This window comes from Rhinichthys klamathensis, unplaced genomic scaffold (assembly GCF_029890125.1).
Source record: "Rhinichthys klamathensis goyatoka isolate OS25496 unplaced genomic scaffold, OSU_Roscu_1.1 h1tg000369l_1, whole genome shotgun sequence".
NCBI lineage: Eukaryota > Metazoa > Chordata > Actinopteri > Cypriniformes > Leuciscidae > Rhinichthys > Rhinichthys klamathensis.
The window spans coordinates 1,479,226-1,498,367 of NW_026606877.1; the positions used below are offsets into that span (position 1 = coordinate 1,479,226).

Genomic DNA, 19,142 nt, shown 5'->3' on the forward strand with positions numbered 1-19,142 from the left:
AGAAATGATGTGTATACTGGAATCAGTAGTGTCCGTAGTGGTGTTTGTGTCTGTTTATGTCTGTGCAGGACTCTCATTCTCCCACCCCCACCACAACAACTTAAAAACCCTGTCAGTGGCTGGAGAATTGAGATCATGATTGGTAAATGACTCTTGTGTGATTGGGTGTCAGGCTGATAAACAGCCTCTGGGAATTACAGCCACATCCAAATCAATTTCCGCAAAACTGACAAATATTGCCGTGCCAGATGTTTCCAATGGCCCCTCCACACATGGCGCCAGTGTGTATCTCCATTAGATAAAGTGACTCCAGCATCTGTGGCCATTATGAGAATGAAGTATCAGCCAGTCATGGCCTTTTAGTCACATAGCTTTAATTGGTCACCCCTGTTTTTGTCTTGTGCAAGTCTATGAAAAGATAGATTGAAATTAATTGGTGTATAATTAACATTATGTGTGGGCTGTGTGACCAGAATATGCTATCATGGTAGGAGTCATTTTAAATCACATAGTTCTTTTTTTTCCCAATTAAATATATTAAATAACCATGTGACGATGATTATTTTTAAATAATCTTGCAAATTAAATAATTTACAAATGAAAGATACTTTCTCTAATTTCATTATTTTATCTTTTTTATGGTGTGTTGGACGAAAAGCAAACTATAAGTTTATTCAGAGCAAATGAATGATATATGGCATCAGAATAGGTTAGAGGTCCTTTTACAAAACCTTTTGCAAAATTAGACAAGTTCCAAGTAGTAACATTTTAGTCAAGTTGTCTTTCTGTGTTAGCTTTTGAGCAAAATGTTTAAGTTGCATTGAATTGTTATTATTATTTATTTCCTCCTTTTTAAATTGTTTTGCTTTATTTTTACACTTTTTGCTTGCTTCTGTTTTTATCGGTCTTGTTTTATTTATTTTGTTTATATGCATTTTATGTATCCAAATAGTATTAATAGTATGTGTGTGTGTGTGTACTGTATATGTATGTGTGTGTGTATATATAATATATATATATATATATATATATATATATATATATATATATATATACTGTATATATAAGTATAGATATTTGACATTTCTATCTATGTATATATCACCATACCTCCCAGTCCTAATTAACATTTAACACCTTAAAGGGGTCATATAATGGTACATGCACTTTTACAAGTTGATTGTACTGAAATGTGTGTTGGCAGTGCCTGTACACAACCATCATAAACATCCATCCAGTGTTTTTGTTTTAATCTCCTTATATGTTTTCCCCTGTCTCAAATCGAGCCGTTCGACCGTGTGACGTCACACAGTCGGACGCCCCCCCCCCCCACGATTGTTGATTGACAGCATTTTAACACAGACCCGCACTGAGCGAGCTGTCAATGACATCATAGTCCGCTATTGTTGATACGCTGGAGCAGAATGGCGTCTAAGCGATTGTGGTGTTCTGTTCTTGGGTGTAATAACGAACACAGCAGTCATTTTCATGTTCCTAAATCTGAACGCAGTGGCTGAGTTTTGTTTTCGAAGGGAATATTCCCCACGATCAACGTCAATGCGTTCATGTTTGCGCGAATCATTTCATACCAGACTGCCTTATAAACGAGGGTAAGTATGAGCTTGTTTTGCTAAGAAGCTGCTCCTGAAAAAAGAATCGGTACCAACTATTTATGTTCCCTCTGCACCTCCAGAAGAAGTAAGTGTAAAATTTTATTAACCTAAATATTAATCTTTGCAAATCCCGAAAAAAAAAACGTTTTTTATGACCATTAGTTGTAACGTCAATCTGTCAATGAACTATACATCAGTAAACACATAGCGTTCGTATCTCACTACTCTACCCTGCTGCCAGTGCATACAAAAATAGATCAAAGTGACATTATGTTAACCAACCATTCAGAAACGTCCTGTTCGAGCCTTAATTGTCAAACTTCTTTGCGGCCGTCATCTTGTTCCGGGTCCGACTCCGGTTCAAATTGATACGGTTGCACAGATGTGTCATCAGAGACTCCCGCTGCCATTCTTTCTCCAAAATATACCCTCAACCAGAGCCGGCCCGAGCCTTTTGGGGGCCCTAAGCAGAATTTGATTTGGGGGCCCCCTCCCACTACACGGAGTCACATGTGCTTGACGATTATTGACACAAATATCACGCAATAATGATACATTATAAATGAATACAGTGAGGTTATGTAGCCTATTAATACAAAATAAATACTTAATAAAAAATAGATAGCCTATTTAAATAAAAAAGTTTTAACTTTTACTTTACTCTTTTTCTAACTCTTTGAAACTTCTTAAAACAAACTGTCTCAAAACATATCAAATAATTTATTTGCTGAAATAATGACAAAACTGAGAAATCAACATAATAAGAGGGTGCAACAATGACAATTATTGTTGAAAACTGTAAAAATATTATTATTTCTCAACTGTCTCAATACATTGTAAGTTTTTTTTTTGTGATTATTATTGTAACAGACTTGGTTGGATTGTACATGACAGAATCCAACAAAGTATGTTACTATAATACCGGTAATGATGTACTGGCGCTCGTTGTATGTGCGTATGCAATGTATTTTTCCCCTCGGGGCTTGCCGTAGATAGGAATGGTCTGCACAAAACATACCGTAAATAATCATGCAAATATAGTTTTATCTTGCTCTTTTTTTCTCCTCCTCTGGCCTTTCCTTCTTTCTATTTTCGGCACCAGAGGGATACGTCCTTTTTTGTTACATGGCTTAACATTACCGTGACTATACGCAGTTGCGCACGAATTGTCTATGCATGCGCGAGGTGTCTAGATTATGTGCATGACGCACGTCATTCATTCATTCATTCATTCATTCATTCATTCATTCATTCATGTTTGTCACTTGTTTAAGTCATCTAAAAAAATATTTTTCGGTTTTTCGACTCGATTGGGGGGCCCCCTGGTGGCCAAGGGGCCCCAAGCAGCCGCTTAGTTCGCTTATGCCTCGGGCCGGCCCTGCCCTCAACTGTTGTCAAGGGAACACTCCACATGTGATGTGTCAAAACGCCAGCAGAACAGAGGGGCGGAGTGAGCAAAGCTCATTATCATTTAAAGGCATATGCACTGAAACGGCGTGCTGAAAACAGAGCTGTTTTTGACCAGGTAAAATTTGTGTTTTCTTAAAATACTAATGAGAATTTTTTAATAAAAGTGTACAAAGTTTTCATTTAGACCCTAAACATTCATATTAACTTGTACAAAAATGGCATTATATTACCCCTTTAACTAAAGGGTTAGTTCACCCAAAAATGAAAATTAAGTCATTAATTACTCACCCCCATGCTGTACCAACCCCGTAAGACCTTCGTTCATCTTCGGAACACAAATGAAGATATTTTTTATTAAATCTGAGAGGTTTTAGATTTAATCTAGAGAGTTTTAGAGAGGTTTTAGAGAGGTTTTTATTTTTGATTAAATCTGAGAGGCAGTGGCTCAACTATAAGTTTATCAAGCGACGAGACTACTTTTTGTGCGGAAAAAAACACATAAATAACGACTTTATTCGACTATTCCATTACTTCCTTGTGGGCCTTGAGACGAGAGTTGAAGAGATTTCCAGAACGCATGCGCGAGAACTGAGAAGAGGACGTTCTTCTTCTACTACTTCTTGTTCAGTTCTTGCGCATGCGTCGTGGAAATCTCTTGAACTCTCGTCTCAGGTCCACAAGGAAGTAATGGAATAGTCGAATAAAGTCGTTATTTATGTGGGGTTTTTTCGCACAAAAATTATTCTCGTCGCTTGATAAACTTATAGTTGAGCCACTGTGGGCACATGGAATATTTAAACATTTTCTTTAATGACTTTCTGGGCCGTCAAGTTTCATTCCCTCAGGCAGCCTATGTAGCTCAGATTTAATCAAAAATATCTTCATTTGTGTTCCGAAGATGAACGAAGGTCTTACGGGGTTGGTACCATGGGGGTGAGTAATTAATGACTTAATTTTCATTTTTGGGTGAACTAACCCTTTAACTAATACCCTAACACCTAATTAACTAATTAACACCTAATTAAAATACTCATCTTGTGAGATAAACCTTTCAACGGTGAAAATCTCTCCACGAGTAACACTAGTACATGTCTGTGAGTGATATGCAAAATACAGTTACAATTATTTATAATTACTGTACAAGCCTGCAAGCATGTCAAACTACAAGAGTTTTCATAGAAATTCAGAAAGTGATCGTTCTTTCAAAAACTTGACGTATTCTCCCAGTGTGCGCTGTATAGCCGCTGTCAGTGTATAGTGAGTTTCTGATACATCTTACGAGAGACTTAAAGGCTAGGAGAAGGAATTCAGCTAGTGATTTGTGTGGCCCCTCAAAATCCCAGCCCATTGCTCACACACACTAGGATGGTGAATTAGCTGTCATCAAGTGTAGCTGACTGTGAAGCAACGCGCACGCACACACGCTCCCCACTCAGCGATAACAAATCATTTTAAACCCTGTATTATGACTATTACTTTTCCCCCATTTCATGGCTGTCTGTCTTCGAGCTTAAGCTGTCTTCCCATTCCCTTCCACACTCTGAGCACTCGGCTTCGCTCCACGCCCCGTCCCTCAGGAGCCTCTCAGACAGCTTTTTACCTCTGGGGAAAACAAAGACTTGACTGACTGCTTTAACTTGCTGTTTGAAGGCAGACTAAATGCCTTAACTCAGTCTCAGGTCTTCATGCGTTTCTCCATTAGTTGGACAGAGGAGTTATGCTGAGAAATAGTGTGGGAGTTATTTTGAAAGGCTCATTACATGCAGATCACTTCTTTGCTCAACGATGGTGGTTTATGTGTACATATGTAGAGTGTGATGGATGGGGTTGTGCCATATGTGCACAAGTGAATGCATTTATACATGTGTATGCATTCAGACAGGAGGAACACAGTGAGTTGAGCATCAGTGTGTGCTCATTTCCATATTTCTCTCGGTCTCTCCCCCTGTCATGAAGCCAAGCAAGAAGGACATTAGTGCTTCTCTCTCTCTCTCTCTCTCTCTCTCTCTCTCTCTCTCTCTCTCTCTCTCTCTCTCTCTCTCTCTCTCTCTCTCTCTCTCTCTCTCTCTCTCTCTCTCTCTCTCTCTCTCTCTCTCTCTCTCTCTCTCTGTCTCTCTCTCTCTCTCTCTCTCTCTCTCTCTCTCTCTCTCTCTCTCTCTCTCTCTCTCTCTCTGGTGCATGCTGGAAGTGTGGAGTGTGTAGGTGGGAGCTGATTTGAAATTTCTTTGTTTTCATTTAGTCTTTTGCATTCTACTGCACATATTTAATATATCACAGGTTCTCAGCTGGTGGGTCGCGACCCCAAAAATGGCTCGCAGGATAGTTATGATAGGGTCACAGACAGCAGGGAAAGAAAACAATGCTGAATGCAAAATATTAAATGCAACTAACCATTTAATCGTGCATGGATAGGGTAGCATAATAAATAGTCTTTAAAAAGAAGGGGGAAACACTTTCTATATTTTTGTTGTTGAAGACTCTACAGTAGATTCACCTGTTGGTAATACACCAATATTATTAGTATTTAGTACATTATTTGTTTTATGTGTAAGACTGGAAGACTGCTGTTGCTTATGTATTTTCCTAATTGCCATGTTCATGTAAATAAACAAGTAATTAAGCAAACAAATGAATTCATAAAAAATATATATATTTTTAAATGTATTATCCATATAATTGAGCTTAGGGTAATATACATAAAAATTAGTGTTTTGGGCCATTCTGTTGAATTGTCAATGATAAACACTATTTGTTCCATGTGTTATGGTAAAGCATACTTCTGCTGTTGCTTATGCAATTATGAAATTGAAATGTTAATAAATAAATACATATATAATTGTTAAATAAGTAAATTAATTCATTGATATATTATATGATATAATATAATATAATATAATATTAACTATGCTTGTTGTTGGGTAATATTAATAAATGTTAGTGTTTTGGGGATATTTTGTTGTGAATTGTGTAGTGTGTTTGGTTACCACCTCATGTCCAATTAAAATTCTAGGTCCTGAAGTAAAAGCAGCTTAGAATCAGTGTTTTACATGATCTTTTCTTAGATCCCCCCTCCCCCTCCCCCTCCCCCTCCCCTTCCCCTCCCCTCCCACCAAATAGGTTATGGTTAAACCTGTTTCCTTTGTTCCCCACTTTCCTGCTCTTCATTTGTTTCCATGGTTACTGATTTAGTTGCACACCTGTTTCTAGTTTGCTTAGTTAACCTGTATATAGCCCTCAGTTTTAGAAGATCTTGTTGTTATCATAGGCATGTCAATCCTATTCATAAGTTTGAGTCTGACTGCTCTGATCAGATTTTGCGTGGTTTATGTCACTTTCTCACGCCATGTAAAATGTAAACATATCAGACATTGTTATAGGAAACATGCTGAAAGAAACAAGGTTGTGTTGTTGCAAAAAACAAGTGGATGTCATAGCTAATATGTATTCACTGGTGAAAATGTTACTTTTACCTTCTCCACAGTGCAACATATTTATTTCATTTTCTTTCTTACTTTTGTCCACGTTTTTTTCTTAACATATGATTTATCTGATGACAAAAATAATGCATCAGTGTCTTGTAAGGGAATTTTTTTACACTTGCTGAATGACAGCAATGCAAACAATATAAAGAGGAAAGTATTTAAAAGATGGATAAATTGCCTAAAATATGGAAAAAATGCCTAAAAATGACACCATTACCTGTCTACATCAGATACATCTAGGTAACCTGGAAATGTCTTACATTTCCTATAGTTAAATTAGGAGCATTACAAATTAGTAGGTAAGTGAGTAGCATAACTACTTTTAGTTTTTTTCCTCCAGAACATTGGTTACCGAAAGCTGTAGATTTGTGATCCATTGTGCTTGCAGTTTAACTGTGTGGCGTATTAGAAAAAGATCGCTTTGATATTCTACAGGCTAGCTACAAAACTAAGAAACTTAGTTACATGGCCTACTTTAAAACCAGAGGCCTGTAGCTATTCAATGAGCTCAAAATACTAAAATATAAAAATGCATCTCAAGTAAAATCAGTGGGGTCCTGGAAGGATCTTTCATATTATACGCGACAAAAAAAAAAAAAAAATCTGTATGGTGATTTTGTTTTCAATGAGGAACATGTATTTTCTTAGGTCAGCTTTATTGTTTTGCAGTAGAGCCTTACTTTAAAGATAAACTGCAAAGCTATGTGGATATGCATTTGATATTACAGCTTTAGTTTGTCAAACATAAAACGTTCAAAGACTCGAGTCTCGAAGGATGTTTTTAAGTGTGTGGATATATGACAAAGCTTAATCAGCCATTATTTCCCTATAGCATGGAAAGGTTTTTCTTTCTTTTCTTGGGCTTCCTAGGAATGTATAATGGAACAAGGCATGGTTTTAACAGCCAGCTACGTACTTCAGGAAGGGTGGCTATGAAAGGAAGAACTGGGAGTGTCTAGTGAAAACAGTCTTTGGCAGGTTGTCTAAATGGAAATACTGGCTGTAGGGCTTACACGACTAGCTACTGGTCTGGAAGAGCTGTTGACTAGTCTGCTAGCCATTGTTTACCTTATATAAATTACTTTTATCTTGCATTATAAGCAATCTTTGTGTGAGAGCAGTGATGTCTGAATGTCAGAGAAACGAATGGGTCTATATCTCCATTACCAGATTCATGCCACTTGCACTGTCATAAACAGTGCAAAAACAGGCCTGTCCCACTCATTTATGGTTTCGGTCAGCCTTTGGCCAACACTTGATTGGTTTCAGGGATGTAGGCAAGAATTTAGGCTTGTGTGTCAATGCTCTAAATGAACTCCTTGCCTGGTGTACTGTGTGTGTGTGCGAAGTGCAGCTCCACTTTATTTTCGCTTCTGCGTAATTACAAATTCACATGACCATTACAGGTCATTATACAAAACTAATGCAATGCCGCTACACAGGAACAGTTTATGTTTAGAGGATTTTGTGAACTGTTTTTTTTTTTTATCGAATTGTGATTTTCCTTATAACAATTGAAATTTAAGCAATTATTTAATAAAATTGCAGCCTTTGTGATTTTATAAGCTATACCGCGGTTGCAGTTTTATTTAGATGAATCATGCAGCCATATGCTGAAGTTATGTGACCCACATGAATTAAACAGTCTGTGTAAATATGCTTCTGTCTCTCTGCAGTCCAAAAATGGATTTTGTTGATTTAATTTCAGGCCAGGAATCTTTGCTGGCAAAAAGAAAAGACTCAGCCATTCTGGCAATATTAAGCACCCACAGTTCTCGTCCTGCACCTCAGGACACCGAATCAGTCTTCCAAAGCTTCTCTGCTCTTGAACTCTTATCTTTGAGGCTGGCTTCTCCTCTTCACATCTTCAGTCTATTACCTAGTCCCACTTATTCCATGACATCCAGTAGTCATCATTGGCCCATGAGACCGAGGAGTGTAAGGCATCTCTCTCTGCACTATCCATCGCTAGCTTCATTTCACAGTTGCACAACTCAGACATAAATCACAAAGAAATATGAATGATCTGACCAGAGCTGTGATTGCACTCAATATATAGCATTCTGTGGAATACAGATCACCAGCGGCCTTGACTATTACAGGCCACTGTGACATCATCATCACTGCAAGAAAAGTTCCATTGAAAAATTCCGTGACTAGAGTCAATCTAGTCTTGTTAGAAACTCTCTTTGTGTAGAAATAAAATGCTTAACACTACAATTTATGGTTTGACTAAACTTATCATCTTTAGAAGGTTCCCTTGTTTCAGTTTTTACTGTTACATGCATGCAAGCTTTTCATCTGATTTTCATGATTTGTAACATCCAATTATGAGAACGTTTCAAGATGTAATTTTGTCAAATTATGTAGAAGACATTGACATATAGAGGTTTTTGTATAGGTTCATGCAAATGATACATAGACCCACCAAAAAATAGGAAGAAAATTCTATGCCACATGTGTGTGTGCAGAACAGTGTTAAGGTGTTGTCACATTTACCATTGCTCAGTGAAATTCTGCAGGCGAAATCAAGTCATTTCAATCAGAATAAATGGGAATAGGAATACTTCGTCTAAGAGCGTAAAAGTTGCCCATGCAGATTTTGCTCATGTTTAAATTGGTCACGCCAATTCGCAGTGCTGACCAACAGAAAGCTGCTTGTTTTGAAAGTTACTTCTGTGTGAACAGTGCTTTATACATTGCAATGATATTGATAATGGAAAATGCCTCAATCTATTGCCAGGGAAATGCTGCTGAAATATGACTGCATTTTAAAGCAGTAAAAGGAGAAGTGGCAACCTAATTTAGCAGAATTATGGAATATATGTATTATTAAAAACAGCTTTTTTCTGGTGAGGATTTTCAGTGACTCTTACTGCAAGTTACATCGTTATCATTCAAGGATTCGTACAGAAACATTAATTCATTCAGAGACAAAGGATTGTGTGTTTTGCTCTGTGCTTGATTCTGCTTCTTTGTTTGGAACTATTTTCTTTGGCAATGTTGTTTAAAAAATGTGCGTTTCTCAATATTAAAGCAACAGTAAACGACAATGATGATCTTATGCGATCCAATCAATTACCGATCAACAAAATCAAGTACCGCCCTACTTTTTTTCTTGTTCGAAATGCTGTTTCATTTGGATATACAACACAAAAAGAAAGAAAAGAATAACGCAACTTCCATTTCATGCAGCACACAATCATGCTTCATTGTTAAGCCAATAACTTCTCAGAAACGGCCCAACCAATCATTGCTAGTTCTAACGTGACGTTTATAACGCAGTGTTGTAAGTAACGGAAATTGGACACAAATTTGGACACTACAGCAGATGCTGAATCCATAGGTTCGACAAACAAGAGGGTTGTTGAGGCTGTACGAATCTTTGAGGGTGTCTGAGTTTACTTTGCGAGTACTAAAATTACTAAAACCAAACCTACAACTGAAATAAAAATAAATTCAAACTATATAAAAATACATAAAAAATAATAATAATGACAAAAGCACATAACAAAACTACTTAAACTGAAAAATCATGAAAACTGAAAAATATGAAAAACTAATTCAAATTTTTATTAAATACTATAATAGGATAACTATTAAGCTAAATAAACAATACTAAAATAAAGCTGTAAAGAAGACTGTTTCTGTCTCTCTCTTTATCTCTGAATCTGTTCTTTCTCACCTTTACTCAGATTAACCTACAGAGGAGGATGCGGGTCACAGGAGTGATAACCCAAGGAGCCAAACGCATCGGGAGCCCAGAATATGTTAAGTCGTACAAAGTGGCCTACAGTGATGACGGGAAGACCTGGAGGACGTACAAAGTCAAGGGCACGGAGGAAGATATAGTGAGACATTTTTTTTTTATTAGCGAAAAAGAGCCACATCAGTCACTCAGCATGTGCTTTTGCTTCCCTCTATGCCATATGCATTTTCTGTCTAGATTTTTAGGGGATAAATGAGAGTTGTCAGGGCCTCAGAGGACATATGGTGTCCATCCTCTCAGATGCCGTCTTTTTATTATTAGACAGTGTCCAGATCTCCTCTAATAACTTTGAGGAGTTGCCATTTTGATCATGTTTTGTTTTGTTTGGATTTTAGCCATTATATCATATTGTATTATATTATGTATTCTTTCTCTAAACAACAGTGATAATTCCATCAAAATATGTACATACCAAATTGTTATCAGTATTCTCTTTTACATAATATTTTGCATACTTATAGGGTAGCGACCCTTTAAGACACCCTTCATTTTCATTTCCAAAAATGAAAAATGTCTTAATTTACTCACCCTTATTTAATTTCAAACCTGTATGACTTTCTTTTTTCTGTGGAACATAAAATAAGATATTCTGAAGATTGTTGGTAATTAAATAATTTTGGTTCCCATCGATTTTCAATATATAGACAAAAAAGTGCAATGGAAGTCGATGGAAATTATATATGTTCCACAGAAAAAAGAAAGCCATGCAGGCTTGGAACGACATAAGGGTGAGTAAATGATGACAACATTTTCAATTTGGGTGAACTAACCCATTAATTTTGTTTGGTCAATTATTTATTGTGGCGAGACCGGTGCGTCTCACAGGTGTCGCTCATTACCACTCACGCCACCGGCCTCGTCCTGCTCGCCACATACGGACGACTGCTGGCCACATAAACAAAACACAACATAAGTTCAGGCCTGTTCCTCACTCGATCTGCACTGTCGTCGCTCCTCCTTTATGCTTCTTCTCCTCCGTGAGAGATGCGAGACCGGTGCGTCTCACAGGTGTCGCATATTACCACTCACGCCACTGGCCTCGCTCCGCTCTCACGTCACTCGGCCTCGACCTGCTAGCCACATTTATTTTATTTATTTTTTCATTTGTCCAGAACCTAAGGTTTCTTTAAACACTATCTTGCAAGCACTGATATTTCCTGTGATAAATGCAAACCTAGTCCAGTTTAATCTAGTTTCGACCATTTTACCTCAAACATTTTTCTCCCTACGTTCTCCTTCCAGATTTTCCGTGGAAATATTGATAACAACACTCCATTTGCCAACTCCTTCACCCCTCCTATCGAGGCTCAGTATGTGCGGATCTATCCGCAGGTGTGCAGGAGACACTGCACTCTTCGCATGGAGCTCCTGGGTTGTGAGCTCACGGGTGAGTCACCTCAGTAGACAGAATACATCATTCTGAGAGCACATCCAAAGGGGACTTTAAAACGGTGTTATACTTCTGAAACATTGTCCAGACTGTCAATAAAATGCAACACAACAGGGTTGAAGTCAGTTGTGTTTTCTCTAACCCAGTTCAGGGGACTTATTTTATAGGGATCTGAATGATCGGAGGGCTCAACAATAAGGATTTCTTCTGTTGGTTCACTTGTGCCAGTAGTTCGGATTGATATTTAATATTATTTTTAGTACTTTAGTATTTAATAGAACAATAGGTTTAATAGGTTTTAAATTTAAATAATAGCTAGAAATCATTCAGCTACAATATAACTTTATGTCAGCTATAAGTTCATAAACACACTTTTTCTTGAAAAGGATTGCATATAGTTGCTTTCAAGACTATCACAAGACATTTGATTTCAACAAAACCTCATCTGTGTATTTATTCAGATAGGTAACTACTTGATAATATATTTAAAATTCCAGCAATGCTCAAAACATGAAAACCAACCAAAGGCATAAAAACACATATTCATGATCAATATGAACATAAGATGCAAGAACACAGTGCTGGCCCAAAAATAAAAGTTGAATTAACTGTCCTGAATCTCTTTCACATTGGCCTTAAGCCATCCTTATTGTTGAGCCCTGAAAAGGCATGCAAGTTCATAATATAATTCATATTATTTTCAAGCTCAGTATCTGGGCATTATATGCTCTTTTTTTTAACTACACTCACCTTAAGGATTATTAGGAACACCATACTAATACTGTGTTTGACCCCCTTTCGCCTTCAGAACTGCCTTAATTCTACGTGGCATTGATTCAACAAGGTGCTGAAAGCATTCTTTAGAAATGTTGGCCCATATTGATAGGATAGCATCTTGCTATCCTATCAATATGGAGATTTGATGGAGTTGATGGAGATTTGTGGGATGCACATCCAGGGCACGAAGCCATTTTAGTACAGTGAACTCATTGTCATGTTCAAGAAACCAATTTGAAATGATTCGAGCTTTGTGACATGGTGCATTATCCTGCTGGAAGTAGCCATCAGAGGATGGGTACATGGTGGCCATAAAGGGATGGACATGGTCAGAAACAATGCTCAGGTAGGCCGTGGCATTTAAACGATGCCCAATTGGCACTAAGGGGCCTAAAGTGTGCCAAGAAAACATCCCCCACACCATTACACCACCACCAGCAGCCTGCACAGTGGTAACAAGGCATGATGGATCCATGTTCTCATTCTGTTTACGCCAGATTCTGACTCTACCATCTGAATGTCTCAACAGAAATCGAGACTCATCAGACCAGGCAACATTTTTCCACTCTTCAACTGTCCAATTTTGGTGAGCTCTTGCAAATTGTAGCCTCTTTTTCCTATTTGTAGTGGAGATGAGTGGTACCCGGTGGGGTCTTCTGCTGTTGTAGCCCATCCACCTCAAGGTTGTGCGTGTCGTGGCTTCACAAATGCTTTGCTGCATACCTCGGTTGTAACGAGTGGTTATTTCAGTCAAAGTTGCTCTTCTATCAGCTTGAATCAGTTGGCCCATTCTCCTTTGACCTCTAGCATCAACAAGGCATTTTCGCCTAGGACTGCCGCATACTGGATGTTTTTCCCTTTTCACACCATTCTTTGTAAACCCTAGAAATGGTTGTGCGTGAAAATCCCAGTAACTAAGCAGATTGTGAAATACTCAGACCAGCCCGTCTGGCACCAACAACCATGCCACGCTCAAAATTGCTTAAATCACCTTTCTTTCCCATTCTGACATTCAGTTTGGAGTTCAGGAGATTGTCTTGACCAGGACCACACCCCTAAATGGATTGAAGCAACTGCCATGTGATTGGTTGATTAGATAATTGCTTCAATGAGAACTTGAACAGGTGTTCCTAATAATCCTTTAGGTGAGTGTATTTAACAACATTAAAAACCACAATGACCAATGTGCTGTGAAATATGTCTAAGGACAATCAATCAATAAAATAATAATAAATAAAAAAACAGATTTCAAACATAAAACAAGAGCAACAGCCACACAATAAATCCACTATTATTAAAAGAGGAAATTAATTTGTTTAAATATTTGTTTTAAAAGTATGTAGGGATAGTCCTAATAAAACCGTTAGGCTGTTTCCAGAGTTTTAATTTCTGCCTAGCCCGGGGAACCTTTAGCGGTCCCTGATCGAATGACCTTAAAGAAGTACAGAGATGTGAACAGATAGTAAGTTAGAGAGTAATGCAGGTGCTAATCCATTCAAGGATTTAAAAACAGGTAGCAACACTATGCAATCTATTTTGTAGTTAATTGGAAGCCAATAAAAAAATAAATTAAAACTGGTTAGAGGCATGACAGCGGCATTGTATACCTGTTATTCTTGAATTTGTTATTTTTAGCTAAACAATACATAAATGGTAGTTTACCTGCATACCTTGCTAAAACAATATCGAGAATGGCTGATCATTAAACACTAACCTGCATACATTAGCTTGTTCCAGCATGGAAGTTGATTTTTGGTGTATGACATGCCTTTGAATTCTTCAGGGTGTTCAGAGCCAATGGGCATGAAGTCTGGCCATGTTCAGGACTACCAGATCACAGCCTCCAGCATCTTCAGAACTCTTAACATGGACATGTTCACCTGGGAGCCTGGGAAAGCAAGACTGGATAAACAAGGGAAGGTTAATGCCTGGACGTCTGGACACAGTGATCAGTCCCAGTGGCTCCAGGTAGGGTTTATTATAATGTCCTTATATGCGTACGAACAGTGTATGTTATTGGCGCTGATTCTACAGAACTCAACAGAATATCTGCAAATGACTGCATGAGTTGTAATGAAAAGATCACTGCAGCTCAGGGTGTAGTCTATAAAACAAGATGATCCCTAATACAGAACCTAAACAAAGCCTTATCATGAAGACAATATCATTGCTATTTAGCTCCCAGATTCAAAGTTTCAACAAAACCCCAGTTATCCCTTCTCCCTAGAGAATCTTCTTCCTGCTTGCTCAGTCACTGTTCATTAAGGTAACCGATCAGGCTTCAAGAGAGAGATAGTTGCCATCATTCAAGCCATGCATCTTGATACCACTGTCATCACTTCATATTTAAACATATTTCTTTTTAATCCTGGCTTTAAATCACTTGGTCAAATTTTATTTTAATTTAAATATGTAGTATTATAAATTACATCTGCTTATCATGAAACTCTTACAATTTTCTTTTTTCAATATAATGTATTCAAGTGATGGCAAAACGTCCCGGGTTACGTATGTAACCCTAGTTCCCCGAAGGGACGGACGCTGCGTGTAATCGCAGTGGGAACGCCCCAGCGTGACGCGTCTGAAGCATGAATGAAATCAGTCAATGGAGAGAATGAGCGTACGGCGAGTGACGTCATAGACCAGGAAGCTATAAATATCCCCTGAGCACACAACACGCCAGCTTAAAAGTTACTGAAGCAGCGACCCAAGGGGATGCCGAGAGTATGGCAGGACACGCAGCGTCCGTCCCTTCGGGGAACTAGGGTTACATACGTAACCCGGGACGTTCCCCTTCAGGGACTACCGCTGCGTGTAATCGCAGTGGGAACGCAATACCCACATCCCCATACGACCAAATCCCCGTCATGTGTCATAAGGAGACACAAACCGACGAGAGAACCTGAGCCCCTGGAGTGGAGCTAAGGTCAAGGGAATAAAATCTGACGAAAGTGTGCGGTGAGGACCAGCCTGCCGCATCACAAACGTCCTGAAGAGAAGCTCCTGAAAGAAGAGCTGTAGAGGCAGCCATACTCCTGGTGGAATGAGCCCTTACAGCCAAAGGTGAAGGCTGATGGGCCGAACCGTAAGCAAGCGAGATGGCCTCGACCACCCACTTGCTCATCCTTTGCTTAGATGCAGGACACCCTCTCTTAGGTGACCCAAAACAGACAAACAGTTGTTCCGATCTCCTCCACAGAGCAGCTCTGTGGACATACGCATCTAAAGCCCTAACAGGGCACAGCAAATTAAGTTTCCTCTGGTCTGACGTCAGAAAAGGCGGAGGACAGAAAGCCTGCAGAACTATAGGTCTAACCAAAGTGGTCGGCACCTTAGGAACATAACCTGGTCTCGGACAGAGAAAGGCCTTAACCATACCAGGAGCAAATTCCAGGCACGAGGGAGCCACCGAAAGTGCTTGAATATCACCAATCCTTTTTAGAGATGAGATAGCAAGAAGAAGGATAGTCTTAAGAGTAAGAAACTTTTCCGAAACTTCCTCGATGGGCTCGAAAGGAGCAAGGGAGAGACCTTCTAAGACGATGGCCAGATCCCAAGCTGGTACCCTTGTGCGAACTGCAGGCCTCAGCCTCAGGGTGCCACGAAGGAAGCGAGATATAAGTGGGTGTTTCCCGAGGGAACCTCCACTTGAAGGGGCGTGGTAAGCAGCTAAGGCCGCCACATACACCTTCAGTGTGGAGTGGGATAACCCTGTGGAGAGACGGTCCTGCAGGAAATCCAGCACTGTACCAACCGGGCAATTAACTGGGTCCTGCTGGCGCTCTCCACACCAAGAGGTGAAAAGTTTCCACCTCGCGGCATATAACTTCCTCGTGGAGGGAGCTCTGGATTGGAGGATGGTCTCAACGACCTCAGCCGAGAGACCAGAATCTATGAGCTGGGCCCCCTCAGAGGCCAAGCCCACAGCCTCCATAGCTCTGGACGGGGGTGAAGGATCGACCCACTCGCCTGAGAGAGCATATCTCTCCTGATCGGTATCTCTAGGGGAGAGCCGTCGAGGAGAGACACTAGGTCCGAAAACCACACTCGGGCCGGCCAGAACGGGGCTATAAGCAGGAGACTGAGCCCGTCCCGGCGAACCCTCTCCAGAACTCCTGGGAGCAGAGCGATCGGGGGAAAAGCGTACAGGCGTGACCTCGGCCACGGATGTACCATAGCATCCAACCCCAGTGGGGCTGGCTGGCTGAGAGAGAACCACAGTGGACAGTGTGATGTCTCTCGGGACGCAAATAGGTCTACCTCGGCACGACCGAAATGTCCCCATAGGAGCTCCACCACCTCGGGGTGAAGACTCCACTCCCCGGGCCTCGGCCCCTGCCTCGACAGGATGTCTGCCCCCTGATTCAAATACCACAAGAACATGGTGGCCTCTTAGGTCCGGGAGGAAATGTTTCAGGGCCTGAAACACTGCCAACATCTCTAGACAATTTATGTGCCATTGACGGTGATGGTCCTCCCACAGACCCTGAGCCGGGCGACCACTCATGATCGCCCCCCAACCCGTGAGAGAGGCATCTGTCGTTAGCATCACGCGACGACAAGGAGCTCCCAACACAGGGCGTTGGGACAGAAACCAAGGATCTTTCCACATAACCAGGGCGCGATGACACCGTCGCGAACTCATGATCATGCGAAGCGGATTTCCCCTCGGGGAGAATCCCCTGGTTCTGAGCCACCACTGTAACGGTCTCATGTGCAGGAGGCCAAAAGGTATCACGTTGGACGCAGCCACCATGAGACCCAACAGTCTCTAGAACTGTTTTACAGTGGATGACCGGCCTAGCTTGACTTGATGTACTGCGGCGAGAATCGAAGCAACACGAGCAGGTGACAATTGTGCCTGCATCGTCGTCGAATCCCACACTACACCGAGAAAAGTGGTTCTCTGTAATGGAGAAAGAACACTCTTCTTGGCGTTGAGTCTCAACCCGAACCTCTTGATGTGAGCAAGAACGACATCTCGATGCCGAACCGCCTGATGTTCCGATTGAGCTAGAATTAACCAATCGTCTATATAGTTCAGAATACGGATGCCCTGCAGCCTGAGCGGAGCTATAGCTGCATCCATACACTTCGTGAACGTGCGGGGTGACAGTGCTAGGCCAAACGGAAGAACCCGATATTGGTACGCTTCGCCCCCGAAAGCGAACCTCAGGAACTTCCTGTGTTGAGGGAGGATAGATACATGAAAGTAAGCGTCCTTTAGATCTATCGTGACAAACCAGTCCTCGGATCTGATTTGTGACACGATCTGCTTGAGAGTGAGCATCTTGAACTTGAGCTTCCCTACAGTGTGATTTAAGACACGCAGATCTAGAATGGGACGCAGCCCTCCATCTTTTTTCGGAACGATGAAGTACCGGCTGTAGTATCCTAACTCCCTGCTGGGTGGAGGAACCCGTTCTATAGCCCCTTTTTGCAGCAGAGTTTTTACCTCCTGTTCTAATACCAGAGCCTGCTCGGGGCCTACCACAGTGGGCAGAACCCCTCTGAACCGAGGTGGACGCGTTCTGAACTGAATAGCGTACCCGTTCTTTATAATATTCAGGACCCACTGAGAAACATTGGGAAGCATTTCCCATTCCGCCAGGAACTCTACTAAGGGAACCAGCCTCTCGAGGCTGGCCTCTGGATGAACATCCCGAGTGACAGACACAGCGCCCTGTAACATACTGGCAGGAAACAGCTGGTCTGAACACTCCACAACCCTCCTCGGAGGGGGCGAGCGTCCCTCGGGAAATCGCTCGCCGAGTCTCTCTACGCCCTGTGTAGGCAGGGTTAGTAGAACAGACCCCTGAGGGCATCGGGAAAGACAGGGCACCGTGTTCTTGTGCGGTGAACTCAAGTCTCTCCCGATGGGGACCACCCTCAGAGTCCTGACGTTCAGCCCGTCAGGACTTTTTCGACGCGGCCTTCCTGGCGACAATGACTGTCCTCAGATCAGTCCTGCCCCGAGACGGCCGCGCCGGAGAGCGCCCCGCCTCGTCCCTCCAGTTTCCCTGCGGGGGGGCACGAGACGCGACACTCCGCTTCTGCTGTGCTCTTTTTGAAGAGGAAGAACTCGACGGCTGGGACTGCCCTTTTCGCTCAGCAGCCCCAGTGACACGTATTTTGAGAGGGATAAATTTAGAAAAAGCAGCCGCCTGTTTTTTCTCTTCCTGGAACCTCTCCGTGACCGAGTGAAGAGCGTCACCGAAGAGGCCCGCATGCGAAACAGGAGCATTTAAAAGGAGAGACTTATCTTTTTCCTTCATCGATGTCTGACTCAACCATAAGTGCCTTTCTGTGGCCACCATGGCTGCCATAGATCGACCAATAGATTTAGCGGACTCTCTGGTGGCACGCAGAGTGAGATCAGCAGTCTGCCTAAGTTCGCTAATCATATCAGCCGAAATTTCACCCCCCTCAGAAACATCTTTGAGCAGGTCGGCCTGATAAGCCTGCATAATAGCCATCGTATGCAAACACGCAGCCGCCTGCCCAGCCGCCGAGTAAGCCTTCCCCACCAGCACAGAGGTATTCTTTAGTGGTCTAGATGGAAGAGCCGGCGCTTTAAGTGAAACCGAAGAAGCAGGAGAGAGATAGCTCGCGAGCGTCTCCTCCGCCTTCGGCATCGTCACATAACCAGCAGATTTAGCACCAAAAATGTTACCATAAGCATTTGACTGATTCGTGTAAAT

The 19,142-nt window shown here is 41.3% G+C and overlaps 1 protein-coding gene across 3 annotated transcripts in view; it reads left to right on the forward strand.

Moving 5' to 3' along the window:
- The window catches only part of edil3a (EGF-like repeats and discoidin I-like domains 3a), a 234,392-nt gene that overhangs the window by 173,903 nt on the left and 41,347 nt on the right, over positions 1-19,142 (forward strand). For all 3 annotated transcript variants that reach the window (XM_056233375.1, XM_056233376.1, XM_056233377.1), the window contains 3 exons: positions 10,201-10,356; positions 11,517-11,661; positions 14,225-14,409. In XM_056233375.1, coding sequence (XP_056089350.1) covers positions 10,201-10,356; positions 11,517-11,661; positions 14,225-14,409 — 486 coding nt within the window. The remainder of the gene's footprint in view (positions 1-10,200; positions 10,357-11,516; positions 11,662-14,224; positions 14,410-19,142) is intronic.